At 41.0% G+C, this 14,980-nt stretch overlaps 1 protein-coding gene across 3 annotated transcripts in view; it reads right to left on the bottom strand.

Annotated features, from left to right (window-relative positions):
- LOC106882412 (protein zer-1 homolog) overlaps positions 1-14,980 on the bottom strand; it is a 106,116-nt gene that overhangs the window by 11,039 nt on the left and 80,097 nt on the right. For all 3 annotated transcript variants that reach the window (XM_089339112.1, XM_089339160.1, XM_052973916.2), the window contains exons 9-13: positions 13,328-13,381; positions 10,469-10,630; positions 8,210-8,300; positions 2,352-2,422; positions 2,021-2,068 (exon numbers count right to left, since the gene is read on the bottom strand). In XM_089339112.1, coding sequence (XP_089195238.1) covers positions 2,021-2,068; positions 2,352-2,422; positions 8,210-8,300; positions 10,469-10,630; positions 13,328-13,381 — 426 coding nt within the window. The remainder of the gene's footprint in view (positions 1-2,020; positions 2,069-2,351; positions 2,423-8,209; positions 8,301-10,468; positions 10,631-13,327; positions 13,382-14,980) is intronic.

Below are 14,980 nucleotides of genomic sequence, written 5' to 3'. Positions count from 1 at the left end.
TATTTAAGATTATATGGACAGTATGTTACTGGAAGAAAGGCGGACTTGATTGAAAGGTTGAAAGGTATAAAAATTCTGTCGATATGTCAACAAAGTAAATTCATCGGACGATAAGTCTGAAGTATCGGACGATACTTCAGACAGGAATAAGCAGAAGCTTATATCTCCTCTCGGTGAAGTATTGCCTGATCTAAAGATCTTTGTAAGTTGCCAAATTTCACAGATAATGACATGATTACCTCGTGTTACGGATGAAAGCAAAGCAACAGTTAAGGAGTGGCATATTTTACCACGACAGACACGTACACAGCATCGAATACCACGATGTGAGTGAAAGCTGCTCTCACTGTATTGTCCGGTGTCTGGTAATCCCTTCGATACCGACATCAAACCAAAAAAAGAATCCTGACCACAGAGTGTGGGTAATTATGTCAAATGTCACTGGCAATGTGCATTCAGCTGATTGCAACTGTTAAAGCAAGTCACTGAGCATGCGTACATGTCATACGGGAGAGTTCCAATCAGGGGTGGATAACACCTTATAGGAAAGCCCTATATAACTTGTCTGGTCCTCCCCATCCATTCATTATGTCCTAGTCTTCTCAGTGACTACCAAATCAGGAGCTGGGAACTCTTTCAAAGCTTTACAAATGTCAGCTATAGTGATTTATTCCTGACTAAGTATTTCTCCTGTAGTTGCTAAGAAAACAGAATCAGTTGGACTACACCCAGGCGCAGAGTCAAACTCCATTTAATCCTGATTGATTTTCATCCAAATCTTTTCACTTACAACCCATTCTGCATTCTGATCCAACAGTTTGTTATCCCAGTAATTATCCCCTCTCTCTCTCTCTCTCTCTCTCTCTCTCTCTCTCTCTAATGGATCTCCATTGCCTTTGAAGAGGATGCTGCTAATTCTAAATACATTAGAACTGGTTTGGTTTTAGACCAGCATCGATGACGCTTCACTGCACCCATTCTAGACAGCATCCAAAAGCAAGACCATCTGACTGATTGATATCAAGTCAGCCAGTTGCCACACATCTCTGGGGCGCATAGATAGGCTGTCTCTGCTGTATCCCCTACTGGTCTTGTACCTGTAGGGGACACAGGAACCTCTGACTCATTCATTTCTCTTCTCCCTAATTGTGCTCTTTCCTCATCTACTGGGCCCTGCACCAACCAATAAACTCAGGCGCTTGCTCTCACTATCAACTCTCTGGGATTACTATGTTGTGCACGTTTTCCTGACAACCGTCAACATAACCATGAAGGCTGGTGAGGGTTAGAGCTACCCCCGCCCCACCCCGCTGTTCTGCACCAAACTAATCCAATCAAAGATGCAAGATATGCATGTGCAGCAGATGTTTGGCTTCATTGAGGGTTCACAGCTCCAGGACAACAGACGTGATTAGAGAGTCTCTGAAAAGGACCGCAAGATGAGCCGACTGGACGGAGGCCTAGGGGTAGACCAATAACGAAAGGGTCGAATAATATCCATAGCCTCAGTTGATCACACTTTGGAAATCCAGAAAAAACTTAATGATATTTGCTTCTGATGGGACCCTATGAAGGAGGTGCCTAAGGACTCTACCCCAATGACCCTTCCAGTAACGGTCAGCAGAGAAGACAGATGACTGGAAACAATAAGAGATTTGACAAAGTACACAAGCCCATGCTGTTGGCAAGATTTCAACATAAAAGTCTTCAGACAAGTTTCTCAAGTAATCATGTAGGAGTTCTTTAACCCTTTAGTGTTCGCATTATTCTGCCAAAATTGATGCTTTTTTATCCACATTGTTTTGAACTAATCATGCATTATCTTGTAGCTATGAAATTTTGATGAGGTAGCTGCTACTTTTTAAAACAATATTGTAGGGTTGGTGTGAGAGACCAGACCTGGCCAGTTCTAACATAAAACAGGCAGAATACTTTTGGCCGGATATGGCCGGTTTAAATGTTAAAGGGTTAAAACAAAAAATAAAACATTGTAAAAAAAAAAAAAAGACTGTTATTTTACCATAAGTCCCATCATGTTTCTGAGTAACTCTGGTTTCTCAGGAAATTCCTACAAAAAAATATTTTCAATATTAACACATGTAGAAAGCATTAGTAGTTTTCAAACTCAGATAATTTCACAAATAATTTTGATAATTAGTTCATATATAAATTAATTAATCACTACGCATATAAACTAAAATCTTCACTATTTGAAAATTTGACATTTGTTAATGAACATTAAACCAATTTTCAATGGTAAAAAGTCATGAAAATAAATTTAAAGCTTATCAAATAAAAATATGGAACAGTTCTTTTGAGAGATTTAAAGGAGTTGTTGAAGTGGAACCTACCTTGAGACACTGAATAAATAATTCCATGCCGTCTCCATCCATGAATTTTTCACAGTTTGAAGGAGTCTCATCTGCACAGAAAGAAATATATTTAATTGACTTCATTGAACAGTCTCAGAGCAACGCCCACTGTTATCATCACAAATGTTCATCATATGGAACTCGTCAAGCCGAGTGAGACCATAGTCGTGGCTGATGCTGGTATCACATAACTGGCACCCGTGCCAGTGGCACGTAAAAAGCACCTTTCGGGCATTGGGCCTCACGGAGGCAAAGTGGCTGAGTTCCTTTCAAGGGTTGGGCCTCATGGAGGCAATGACCGAGACCTTTGGCATTATGTCGTGCTTGAGAAGAAGACCCATGAAGCTGAGCACAATCGCAGTCAAGGCAGATATCAGTGTCACACAAATGGCACACGTGCCAGCAGCACGTAGAAACATCCATTACACTCTCGGAGTGGTTGGCATTAGGAAGGGCTTCCAGCATATAGAAAACCATACCGAAGTCAGACTGGAGTCTGGTGCAGCCTTCCAGCATGCCAGCCCTGGTCAAACTGTCCGACCCATGCCAGCATGGACAATGGACGTTAAATGATGATGATGATGATGATATGCATCATACACCCCTCAATACGACTCCCCTCTCCCAGTTGAAGGGGGTTTGTCTTGCAAGGTACTTAGTGACACTGGCAGTACTGGTATCATGTACAAAATGCCAGTGCTGGTGCCAGTGCAATTTGTCAAGTGGTTGGCATTAGGAAGGGCATCCAGCTGCAGAAACCATGTCAAAACAGATAATGGAACTAGGTGCAGCTCTCCAGCCATGCCAGTTTCCATCAAACCGTCCAACCCATATCAGCAGGGAAAATAAATGTTAAATGATGATGATGATATTTCATTGTACATATTGCTATCACAGTGTTATGTTAATTACGTGAGATACTTTCAAAGTAACTGTAATTAACTTCATTCATCTTGTAAATCTATCAGACATACAGGTAGTTCACCTGTAATCTATGCCAAGACTCATTAGTGTCACAGAAATCCACATTTACGACAGCACAATACCAATGACCCCTTATTACAGACCATTTCTGACAAAGAACAGGAAACTTCTTTAGAATAACATGTCCTGTCAATTCCTAACATATCAGACAGAACACATTAACAGTTAGTTAGAACATAAATGGTTTCAAATATTGGCACAAGGCCAGCAATTTCGGTAGAGAGAGTAAGTCGATTACATTGACCCGAGTATGCGACTGGTATTTATTTTATCAAATCTGAAAGGTTGAAAGAGAAGAACATAAAGATGGATGCAATACTGCTAAGCATTTCACCCGGTGCAGCAACAATTCTGTCAGTTTGCTGTCTTATGTTAGTTAGAACATATCAACAGGTTACACACAGATGCTGATTAGATGTGGTTTGAGGGGAAGGGTAGTTCTTGTCACTCTTTTCCGCTACGTAATCACCGTCATGGGTGTGTGCCTCTTGACCCTCCACGGCCACTGCTGCTCCTAACACCTCAAGCCATCCGCTCGTGAGTGCCCTCACCTCTGCTGTCGTAGTCATCCACTGCCTCACGTCCCAACAGCAACCGTGCTCACTACTGGCCATCGTACACAGCGCTGGCAGCAGGAAAATATGAAATTGGTGATGAGGAGGAGGAGGAACCACCGCCACATTTCCACTTTCTCCACTGATGTGTTGGGTGGGTTGTCATGGTCTTGATCAATTGCCAGTGGAAGATATTGATCTGAAAGGACCAACGGTTTCTACACATTGAGTTGGATTCTGTTAGTGGATGTCCTTCCTAACGTCAACCAGTCTACAGAGTGGACTGGGTGCTTTTTCTCTCATGACACCAACACAGGAGACGTTTAGGATGAAGGGTCTTCATTGATGCAAGACTAAACGGACCTCAGCCCTACACTTCTTTCTTCGTTTCGCCAACCAACTTTAGAAGAGTGAACAATAGATGGGGGTGATGGGGCCTTGTAGACAGTAAATGGAGATTTACAGAGAGTAGCAATGATACCATGGCCAGACGTGTTTCTCGTTGAAGACTGGAAACAAACAACCTCTCCTGTAAGCTGGTGATGCTCGTTTACAACCACCAGATAATGTTAAGACAAAGTTACACACACGCAATACATAGATGGTGGACTTGTATCAGTTTCTGTCTACCAACTCAAGTGACAAGCTTTGGTTGGCCCAGGGTTATAATAGAAAACACTTGTCCAAAGTGTCACAGGCTAGGACTGAACCTGACTACACATGGTTGAGAAGCATGCTTCAAAACCACACAGCCATGTCTGCACCTGAATAACTATTGACAGACCAAATGTATGTGTGTGTGTGTAAAATCTATATTTAGGGAGTGGAACAGGTAAAAATCCAGGCTGCATGTACCCTAGCTAGCTGATCCTTTGATGTAATAATTATTGAATGAGGTGTACTCAGTCAGCAGCTACCAGGCTAAGGAGACCTTAATTATGTGGTTACATTGTCATTTGGGAATTCCAAGTTAATACCCCATGGATGTAATTTGAAATTCTTCCAGATGAAGGAATCCTTGGCTTGTTGAGTATCCAGCAGAAGGCTCATTGTTAATTAATTACTACATCAGAGGATCAGCAAGCTAGGAATCATATGTGGCCTCGATTTTACCCATTCCACTCCCGAAATTCACATTCATAGCAACTCTAGTTGCTAAAAGTGAGTTATACAGAAATTTCCAGCTTATTGAATTTCTTTGTAACTTCAATATGGGGAAGAGTAACCAGCGATGCCAATAAATTGTTATTGTTTCTGAAGGTACATGATCCACTTTTTGTTTTCTCTACCTGCCATGGACTGCTTGAAGCTTACAAACTTCCTACACTTGGATCCTTGTACCTTACCCTTGTATAACGATGAAACATGACAAAGTAGTGAAGTAATATTTTTCGGAGGATGAGGTGGTGAAGCATGATTTTTGGAGATGCTGAGTTTCACAAAGGTGATGACAAGTGACTGAGATCTTTGGCGATGTGCTCTGCTTAAAAGGACCCAACAAGCCAAGTGCACCCATGCGGGTGGCACATAAGAAAATCAACCTTGAATGTTGGGCCTCATGGAGGCAGGGTGGCTGAGTTCCTTTTGAGCGTTGGGCCTGAGGGAGGCAATGACCAAGACCTTTGGCATTATGTTATGTTTCAGAAGACCCATCACACTGAGCAAAATCACAGTCATGGCAGATACCAGTGTCACACAAATGGCACCCATGCTAGTGGCATGTAAAAGCACCCATTACACTCTTGGAGTGGTTGGTGTTAGGAAGGGCATCCAACTGTAGAAAACATGCCAAATCAGACTGGGGGCTGGTGAAGGCCTTCAAGCTTACCAGTCCTGGTCAAACTGTCTAACCCATGCCAGCATGGACAATGGACGTTAAATGATGATGATGATGTTTGTGTGTGTGTATACAGGGACCAAATAATAATTGGCAGACCTGTTATAAATATAGGAGACAATATTTGATAGAAATGATGTAAATCAAGGGCCACAAGTGTGGTAGACAAAACAATTGATGAGATGAAGATGGGGAAAGCAAGTGGTTTATCAGGGACAGTGAGATGCACGAAATGACTGATGAGGCAGGTTACGTGAACACCATCTGAACAGTTAATCAAGTAATAATTAATGGAAGGTGTTAGATCTATTAATTGGTGGAGTAGTTTTATGGGAAACTGCTACAGAGGCAAAGGTGATGCAGTAGAAAAAGAGAATTAGGAAGGTATGAAACTACTGGACAGGGTGTGAAGGTCATGGAAAGAGCCATAACATAGGGATAGAGTTAACTTTGATGAAATGATGATGATGGCGGGGATATCAGACAGTAATAATGGTAGCAGAGAAATTCTTTATAGAATTATTTTGTATTTTCATGAATTGGCTTAAAAAAAAAAATCTTTTCATTTCTTAACTCATTATAGTTCAGTTAAATAAAAGTTCACTTTATAACTGAGGAATTTAAGACTGGCTGCCCCTGGGAGCCCCTCCATGCTGATCACCTTGTACTGGCTGAATCACTACCAAAACTCATCATTGTTAAACGTCTGCACCCTCATGCTGGCATGGTGGGGGTTGACAAAAACCGGCCAGGCAGAAGCCTACACCAGACTTCTGTGACTGTTTTGGCACCAACCACTCAGTACAGTGGACTTAGTAGTTTTTACGTGGCACAAGCACAGAACTAGGGAAGAAATTTCTGTTGTAGAAGCAAGGCCTGGAATCAAATGGCCTTATAGTTAATTTAGCAAAGACCAAAGTATTGATAAGTAGGAAAGCAGACACAGATCCCTTCAGGGAGATGGCCCTGCTTGATATGTAGAAAAGGTGTCGGGAGAAACTTCATGCAAGTTATGGATATGTAAGAGGTGCAGCAGTATCACTGAGTGACTAACAGAGACAGCAGTCTTTACATGTGGCAGATGTGCAGCTACATTAAACACATGGAATTTTTAAAAAAATAGCCTCCCTCAAATGTCAGGGGAGATCCTTAGAAGTAGTAGAGAGTTTCTGTTACTTAGGTGACCAAGTTAGCAGAGGTGGAGGTTGTTCTGAAAGCATAACTGCTGGAATAAGAACAGGCTGGGCAGAGCTCAGAGAGTTACTACCTCTGTTGTTAAAGAAGAGCCTTTCCCTCAGAGTGAAAGGCAGATTGTATGATGCCAGTGTATGAACAGCTATGCTACATGGCAATGAGACATGGGCTGTGACTACTGAGGACATGTGAAGGTTTGAAAGAAATGAAGCCAGTGTGCTCTGCTGGATGGGTAATGTCAGTGTGTATATACAAGAGTATATATGTACGTATACATGGCAGATTTGAGAGAAGAACTCGGTATATGAGACATCAAATGTAGTGTGCAAGAGAGGAGACTGCACTGGTATGGTCATGTGATGCGTATAAATGAAGACAGCTGGATCAAGAGGTGCCAATTGTAGAGGGAGCATGTGGAAGGGGTAGATCCAGGAAGACGTGAGACAAAGTGGCAAGAAAGGATCATCAGATGTTGGGCCTCACAGAGGGGATAACAGGGAACCAAGACTGAAAGAAGCTCGTTTTGTGTGTGAATGTCTGTCTGTTCCCGAATACCACTTGGTGTGCTTACGTTCCCATAACTTAGCAGTTCGGCAAAAGAGATCAACAGGATAAGTACCAGGCTTCAAATAATAAGTACTCATTCATTCAACCAAAAATTCTTCAAGGCAGCATGGCCACAGTCTAATGACAGAAACAAGTAAAAGGTAGAAAGAAAAGACTGGAATGTATAATATTTGAAAAGTTCTCAGTTGTCAAGGAATTAAGGAATGGAAGAGAAATGGTAAATAAGGAATTTGGAAGATACCTAAACGAACCTCAGCACTATTCTTTACTTCTTTGAGTCATTGGGGACTGTGGCTATGCTGGAGCATTGCTTTGAGGGGCCTTTTTTTTTGTTTTAAAGTCTAACACTGATTCTATCTAATTTTGTTGGGACTCACAGAGGGGATGACAGGGGACCGAGACCCCTGTCGGTTTGCAGGGCCTGAAAAGACACATCACACTAAGTAAAAGTGTGGTTGCCCCTGCATCCCTCTCCAGCAGAGCATCCCTAATCTTGTGGGCTTGTAAGCGCTATAAAGTGGTTGGTGTTAGGAAGCGCATCCAACCGTAGAAACCATGACAAAACAGACATGGAGCCTGAACAGCCCTTCAGCTGGTCAGCTCCCGTTCAACTGTCCCATCCATGCCAGCATGGAAAACGGATGTTGGATGATGATGATGATGATGATGATGTTAAAAGAAGCCATCCGCAGTCCACCTACCAGTCACATTCCACATGGTACTCCAGGAAACCTCCAAAGTCTCATCACAAACTTTACTCTCAAGTTTCCGCCGAACAATGGAGAGCATGGTCTGAAAACAAGAAAGAAACTCGTTAGAATTGATGAAGAAATTAGCCAGATTCTGAGGGGAGCACTGGTGCTTAATTTTGGTAATTAGGGTTCGTTTTAGATAAAATCTAGTCTATGTAAATAGTAAACGAATTACTTTTGTAATTAAGTAGGAGAGGAAGCTGGTATGTCTAATGACTGTCGTAGTTGTGTGTCAAGTGTGCAGCGCTGGATAAAGATGAGGTAGTGGAAAGGGAACCAATTAGGGAGACGTCGCAATAACAGGGATTGACCCCTTGTCGAGAGGGATTGAGAAAATCTTAGTAAAGTTAATTTAGGATAAGATAAGGCATTAGGCTATATTTTGGGATCAGAACAGTTTGTGCAACACACACACACACACACACAAATAGTCAAAAGGTTTGATGAAAAGAAGTCTTTCCAAGTGGCGAATTATAGTGAAAAATATAAAAAAGAGAAATTTTATGTTGGGCAAAATATATATTTTTTTTTATGAAATGTAATATTTACAATAGTTGATTGGTTTCACTGGAGCTAATCAAGAAGTTATTGATAGTGATACAATTTCAGGCTATCATAAGCAATTTTCATCCCATGTCAGTAGGAGGAAGGATATTTTTTGTTTGTGTGTGTGTGTGTGTGTGTGTGTGTGTGTGTGTGAGCACCATAATTCTGGTGGAGCAACTGCAAGGGAAATTCTTAGCCAAGAGTACAGCATTCTTGGTATTTGTTGATATGAAGAAAGTCATTGACAAAGTCTCTAAGCTCTGTAACTTGGTAAGTGTTAAGAAACTGGATCTAGATGAATGGCTTGGAAGGACTGGTCAAACCATAAGCAACAGTGCAGATAATAAACAGGTAAAGATTGGCATTGAGTTTGCTGAAGAATTGTTTTATGTAGAGACCCAGTCGTACACAAAAGCTCTATTCTCAGTTTCCTTCTTTTTAATATGGTTTTTAAATAATCAGAACTGGTTTAGTTTGGAAATTTTTATCTGCTGATGTTCAGGTTTGATAATTAGCATAATTAGTTGAAGAGCTTCAGAAAAAAAGTTCCTTACCTGAAAAGAATTGAATTGAGGTCAACATAAGAGAGCACAAGATTTGAAGGAGATAGGAACTCAACACTGGGCACTTCCAGGGAGCAGCAAGTGCAAAAGGAAGTGTAGTTAGCATTGCTAATATGGAAGGGAGGGATGATAATAATAATAATAATAATAATAATAATCATCATAATAATAATGAAATTATTGTGTATAGTGCTCAGGTGCACCACAACTCATCAAAGGTGCAATGTACAGTAGATAGAATTATGTCCAAAAGTCAGGAAAGTGAACAGTGTATGAGTCATGATATACAGGTGTGCATGCGTATGGAGGGGGTGGGGATATCAGGTGTAGTGTTGGCAAATTTCAGGAAGCATGGAGGCTTTAAAGGATGCAATGTCTCGGCAACTGACAACCGATGCAGGTAGTTTGTTCCATGCTTCAGCAACTCTGAGTGTGAAAAAGTGTTTCCTAAAGTCATGGGGGTTGTGCTGTTTATTGACTTTGTAGGCATTCCCACATGTTAGAAACACATGGAGCTCAAAAAGGTGCTCAAGGTGGTTGTTGGTGCAATGGTTGATAATTTTGTGGGTGTTTGCCAAATCAGTTGCCAGACGTTGGAGCTTCAATGTATCTACGTCCAGGAAGCAAGGCATTCAGAGTGTGGTAGATGTTTGATGGAGGGGGTTTGCTTGGTTGCACGTCTCTGAACAGTTTCCAGGAATTCAATGTTTTGAACAAGATAGGGGTTCCAGACTGGTGGTGCAAATTCTAAGTTCCAAATGGAAGTAGTTGAGAGACTTATTGTTACGATTAGCAAGAAAGGGTTTTACTATTTATACAAAAGAAAGATTGTATGAAGAATGTGGCTGTGTAGTGTCGGAAGAGTTATGGCAGCTGTAGAGACACAAAAAGGTGGGCATTATATACTTTGTTGTTGGTCAATTTATATGGAAGTGGTGGTATGAGGGAGTGTGGTGTGCTAATGAGAGGAGTCTTTAAGGACCATGGTCCTTACAAGGGAAAAAGACACAGTATTTCCATAATGTGTTTCGTAACAGACCCAACTATTTTATCAAAGAAAACAGACAACAACAACAAATAAGGACAATGAGGAACCTACACAAATGACCCCTAACTCTCCGACCATTCTCTTCTCAGTGCCATCAACTTGGCAAGCCAGACAATTCAGCAGAGATATACCAATACGTTGCACTAAATGGTCTTGGTTTTCTGGAGTTACAGCACCAAGGAGAATTTTGACAAGACGTTTGTAACAGTAAAGCTGGAAAAAAAAAATTACTTGTGGTTAATTTGATAATTTAATAAGTTATAGCTGCAGAAAAAATATTTTTTCACTAAAAAAAAAATACCCTTAGTTAACAAATAATATATTTAAAAGTTTAATTGAAATATATAATTTAAACTGTATAAGCTTAGAAAACCTAGAGTTGTTATATATAAAGTCCCAATTATATTAAATAGAAAAACTACCTTTATTAACAAAGTGTTAATTAGTAGTAATATTTTACAAGATTATTGGAGTGGAAACATGTTGAAATACATTATTGTATTTTGGGACAGTCATTTACCAAGAAGAAACACATACACCAGTTCTATTTCACTTCTTCTTATTATTATTATTAGGTAATTATGTAACTAATTAGTCGCCTGTTTGTGCATATGTGTGTGTGTGTGTGCATGCAAACCTGTGTACATGTGTGTGCCTGTATATATGTGTGCACCCATGTGTGTGTGTGTGTGCATGCAAACCTGTGTACATGTGTGTGCCTGTATATATGTGTGCACCCATGTGTGTGTGTGTGTGTGTGTGTGTGTGTGTGCACATATGTAAGAGGTGGTATCAAAAAGTTCCTGGACTAATTCTGTAGCGTACCAACAGATGGCAGCACATGGTTGCATGTGCAGTGAGAGCCAGCAGTGACCTTCATGAAGCAGTGCACCAGGTGAAATTGCTGTGTTTACTTCACAAGTTGTGAAATTTGTGTTTTTGTGATCACATGTGAATTGTAGTTTGCTATTTTGTCATGGACAGGAGCAAAGGGCCAAAGTGAGATTTTGTGTTAAACTGTGGAAGTCTGCTTCGGCATGCTTACGGCAATGAGACAGTGAGCGCTTAAAAAGTGGAAGAATGTCCCAGGAAGACATGTCACGAGCATCACCCCCAGAAATGCAGAAAAAATTCCTCAGCTTGCGCATGAGGATCGTCGGAAGACAATCACTGACATTGCTGATGCTGTTGGTCTGTTGTGTGGGTCCATACAGGTAATCCTGACATCTGACTTCAACATGCAGCATGTCTCTGTCAAGTTTGTCCCCGCTGCTAACCACTGAGCAGAAAGAACATTGCTTTGAAGTTCATCAAGTTCTCCATCAGCATGCTGCTGTTAACTTATCCTTTCTGTCAAGGACCATCACTGGTGAGGAGAGATGGCTTTAAGGGTACGACCCTGAGACAAAGCAGCAGTTGTCACAATGGAAGAGCCTTTCATCTCCATGACCAAAGAAGGCACAACAATGCCGCAGCTCAATCAAGAGCACGCTCATCGTTTCTTTCGACATGTTTTGTGCATCGAGAATTCGTTTTTCAGAGCCAGACCATCGAGAGTCCTACTGTGACACTTTGAGGCATTCAAAGGAGGTTATTCGGTGAAAGCGACCGGATCAGTGGAGCACAAACTGACTGGATTCTTCACAATGACAATGCACCCAGTCTCTCCTTATTCATGAGTATCTCATGACACCACTTCCACACCCACCCTAGTCACCAGATTTAGCACCTGTGGACATCCATCCCTTCCTCAAGATCAAAGGTCACCAATTTAATACCGTTGTCGCGATCCAGAGTGAATCGCAGAAGGTCCTCGATTCGCTTACGTAAAACGACTTCCAGGCCGGATTCCAAAAGTGGCAGGAATGCTGGGACTGGTGTGTTGCTGTGCAAGGTGACTATTTTGAAGGAGATGATGTTAAAAGTTAGGTAAATAAGTTATTTTCTATCAAACATAACTAGTCATACGTGTGTCCACCTATGTATGTGTGTGTGTGTGTGTGTGTGTGTGTGTGTGTGTGTGCACGCGCATGTACCAACATGTATAAGCCTTCATGTCACTCTTTTTTCTTTCTTCTTGGCAAACCATATTTTTACTTAACGATTCAACTTTCCTTCTGTAGTTACTACTACTACTACTACTGCTACTGCTGCTGCTGCTGCTGCTACTACTTTATAGTCAATTTCTGATACAGCAGAATTCTCTCAGAATTTCTTTCACTAAAATAATCTAATGTCTTGATACATTTAATAAATTTAGATTTGAAAGGTTTTAAAACCCTCTACAAATCCTCATCATCGTCATTTAACGTCCGCTTTCCATGCTGGCATGGGTTGGACAGTTTGACTGAGAGCTGGAAAGCCAGGAGGCTACACCAGACCCCAATCTGATCTGGCAATGTTACTACAGCTGGATGCCCTTCCTAACACTTACCACACTGAGAGTGTAGTGGGTGCTTTTAATGTGCCACCAGCACGAGAGCCAGTCAAGCGGCACTGGCATCAACCATGCTTGAATGGTGCTTTTTGCATGCCACCAGCACAGGAGCCAGCCAGGCAGCACTGGCAATGGCCACGCTCGAGTGGTGTTTTTTACGTGCCACCGGCACAGGAGCCAGTCGGGCAACACTGGCAATGATCATGCTCAAATGGCGCTTTTTACATGCCACTGGCACGGGAGGCAGTCAGGCAGTCAATCACAATTCAGATTGCCAGACAGAATAATAACCACCACACAGACAATTACAGTGGAATGTTTAAAAAAAAATTGTTAGGAATTGAAGCTCAGTGCAAAGTGTTGCAGCTTGTTGGATCCTGTCAAACTGTCCGACCGATGCCACCACAGCAAGCAGACATTAAATGACGACGATTATAGCGAAAATTAAAATAGAGAAAGGCGTTAGAACTTACCACTTCGTGAGGAATATCAAAGTGGCAGAGGGTAAGAAAACCATTCCTCAGCATCTAAAGAAATAAAAAAAACAGATTCCAAATAAAACAGGGACACATTTCTGAAAGGGAACTTCATTTCTGTTGGGTAGATTCCAGATAATAAAATATTTGGAGTGAAATGATTGATACGAAAGCTAATCAGCTGAAATAATGAGTTGGCGGAGGGGGGGGGGGGGGAATAGATTGAAATAAAAAATTCTAGAGAAAGTAGGCACAGGTGTGGTAAGAGTTTTTCTTGCCAGTCACATGGTTCCAGGTTCAGTCCCACTGTGTGGTACCTTGGGCAAGTGTCTTCTACTATAGCCCAGGGATACAGGAGGAATTCAAGGGAGATTACTCAAGTGAATCAATGGCATGGATTTAAATAATTCAGATGTGTGGTGATGTACTGATTGGCGGAGGTAAATAATTCTTAAGGAATTAAAATCTGCCTTTTAGTTAGAAAAATTAAGCAAAACTCTCGTGTTGTCTGTTGATGACTTTCATAGACAAAGAGGTGGGGAATAATTTCAAGAAATTAAAAACTAGTTTCAAAGATGACTGAATTTTCATGCTTAAAATTCTTCATGATTCCTTCTATTTGTAGAAATCTAGATCAACTGATCAATGCACAAAAAGCTGTGCTGAATAGCTATGATGCATTGATGAAGTGTAATAAAACAGAAACCTGTCTCTAATTGACCGCCCTTAACAAAGATCAAATTTTGTCCCTTAACATGAAATTTCAATATCAACAAAATCAACTCCTAATTTCTGGAAGTTATCTCCAATTTTCTTTAGAGACCCACTAACGTAATAATTACCACAAGGTTTTGTTTCCCTTTACCAACTAAGAGGTAAACTTCAATTCCTCCACAATTCTCCACAAATACCATTCTTTTCTACTCTAGGCATAAGACCCGAAATTTGGGGGGAGTGGGGGGGGGGGCAGTCAATTAGATTGACCCCAGTATGCAACTGGTACTTAATTTATTGACCATAGAAGGATGAAAGGCAAAGCTGACCTCCGCAGAATTTGAACTCAGAACATAAAGACAGACGAAATACAGCTCAGCATTTCGCCTGGTGTGCTAACGTCTCTGCCAGCTCACCACCTTTCTACAAATATCATTGAAACCATCGCCATCTTGTTGGATTAAATAAACCCGTCGTCATTAGAAGTTTATTAACAGAGTCATTAAATCAATTTATTTCCAATGGCTACTATCACACTTTTACATACTTGATACCATGTTTCATACTCGTTTCAATACTAACAAATGCAATGCAACGTTCTTCAGTTCCAGCTAGCATCAAATTTAAACTATTGATACAGTTCATTATGTACATTTGACGGATATTTGTCCTCATCTTGTTTGTTGTTAACCCAATGTTTTGGCTGATATACCTTCCATTCTTCATCAAGTGTCTCGGGGAAATTTCGAACCTGGGTTAGGAATGCAAACCCAGGCTTGAAATTTCCCCAGGACACTTGAAGAAGGCTGAAGAGTACATCAGCCAAAACGTTGTGTTAACAACAAACAAGATGAGGACAAATATCCATCAAATCTAAATAATGTACATAATTCCTCATCGCTTAAATATAGAACTGGATTGATACAGTTGCGATGT

Source organism: Octopus bimaculoides, chromosome 1 (genome assembly GCF_046866305.1).
Source record: "Octopus bimaculoides isolate indiv1 chromosome 1, ASM4686630v1, whole genome shotgun sequence".
Lineage (NCBI taxonomy): Eukaryota > Metazoa > Mollusca > Cephalopoda > Octopoda > Octopodidae > Octopus > Octopus bimaculoides.
The sequence above is the reverse complement of the archived record's forward strand: the minus strand, read 5'-3'. Positions and strand labels throughout refer to the sequence as shown.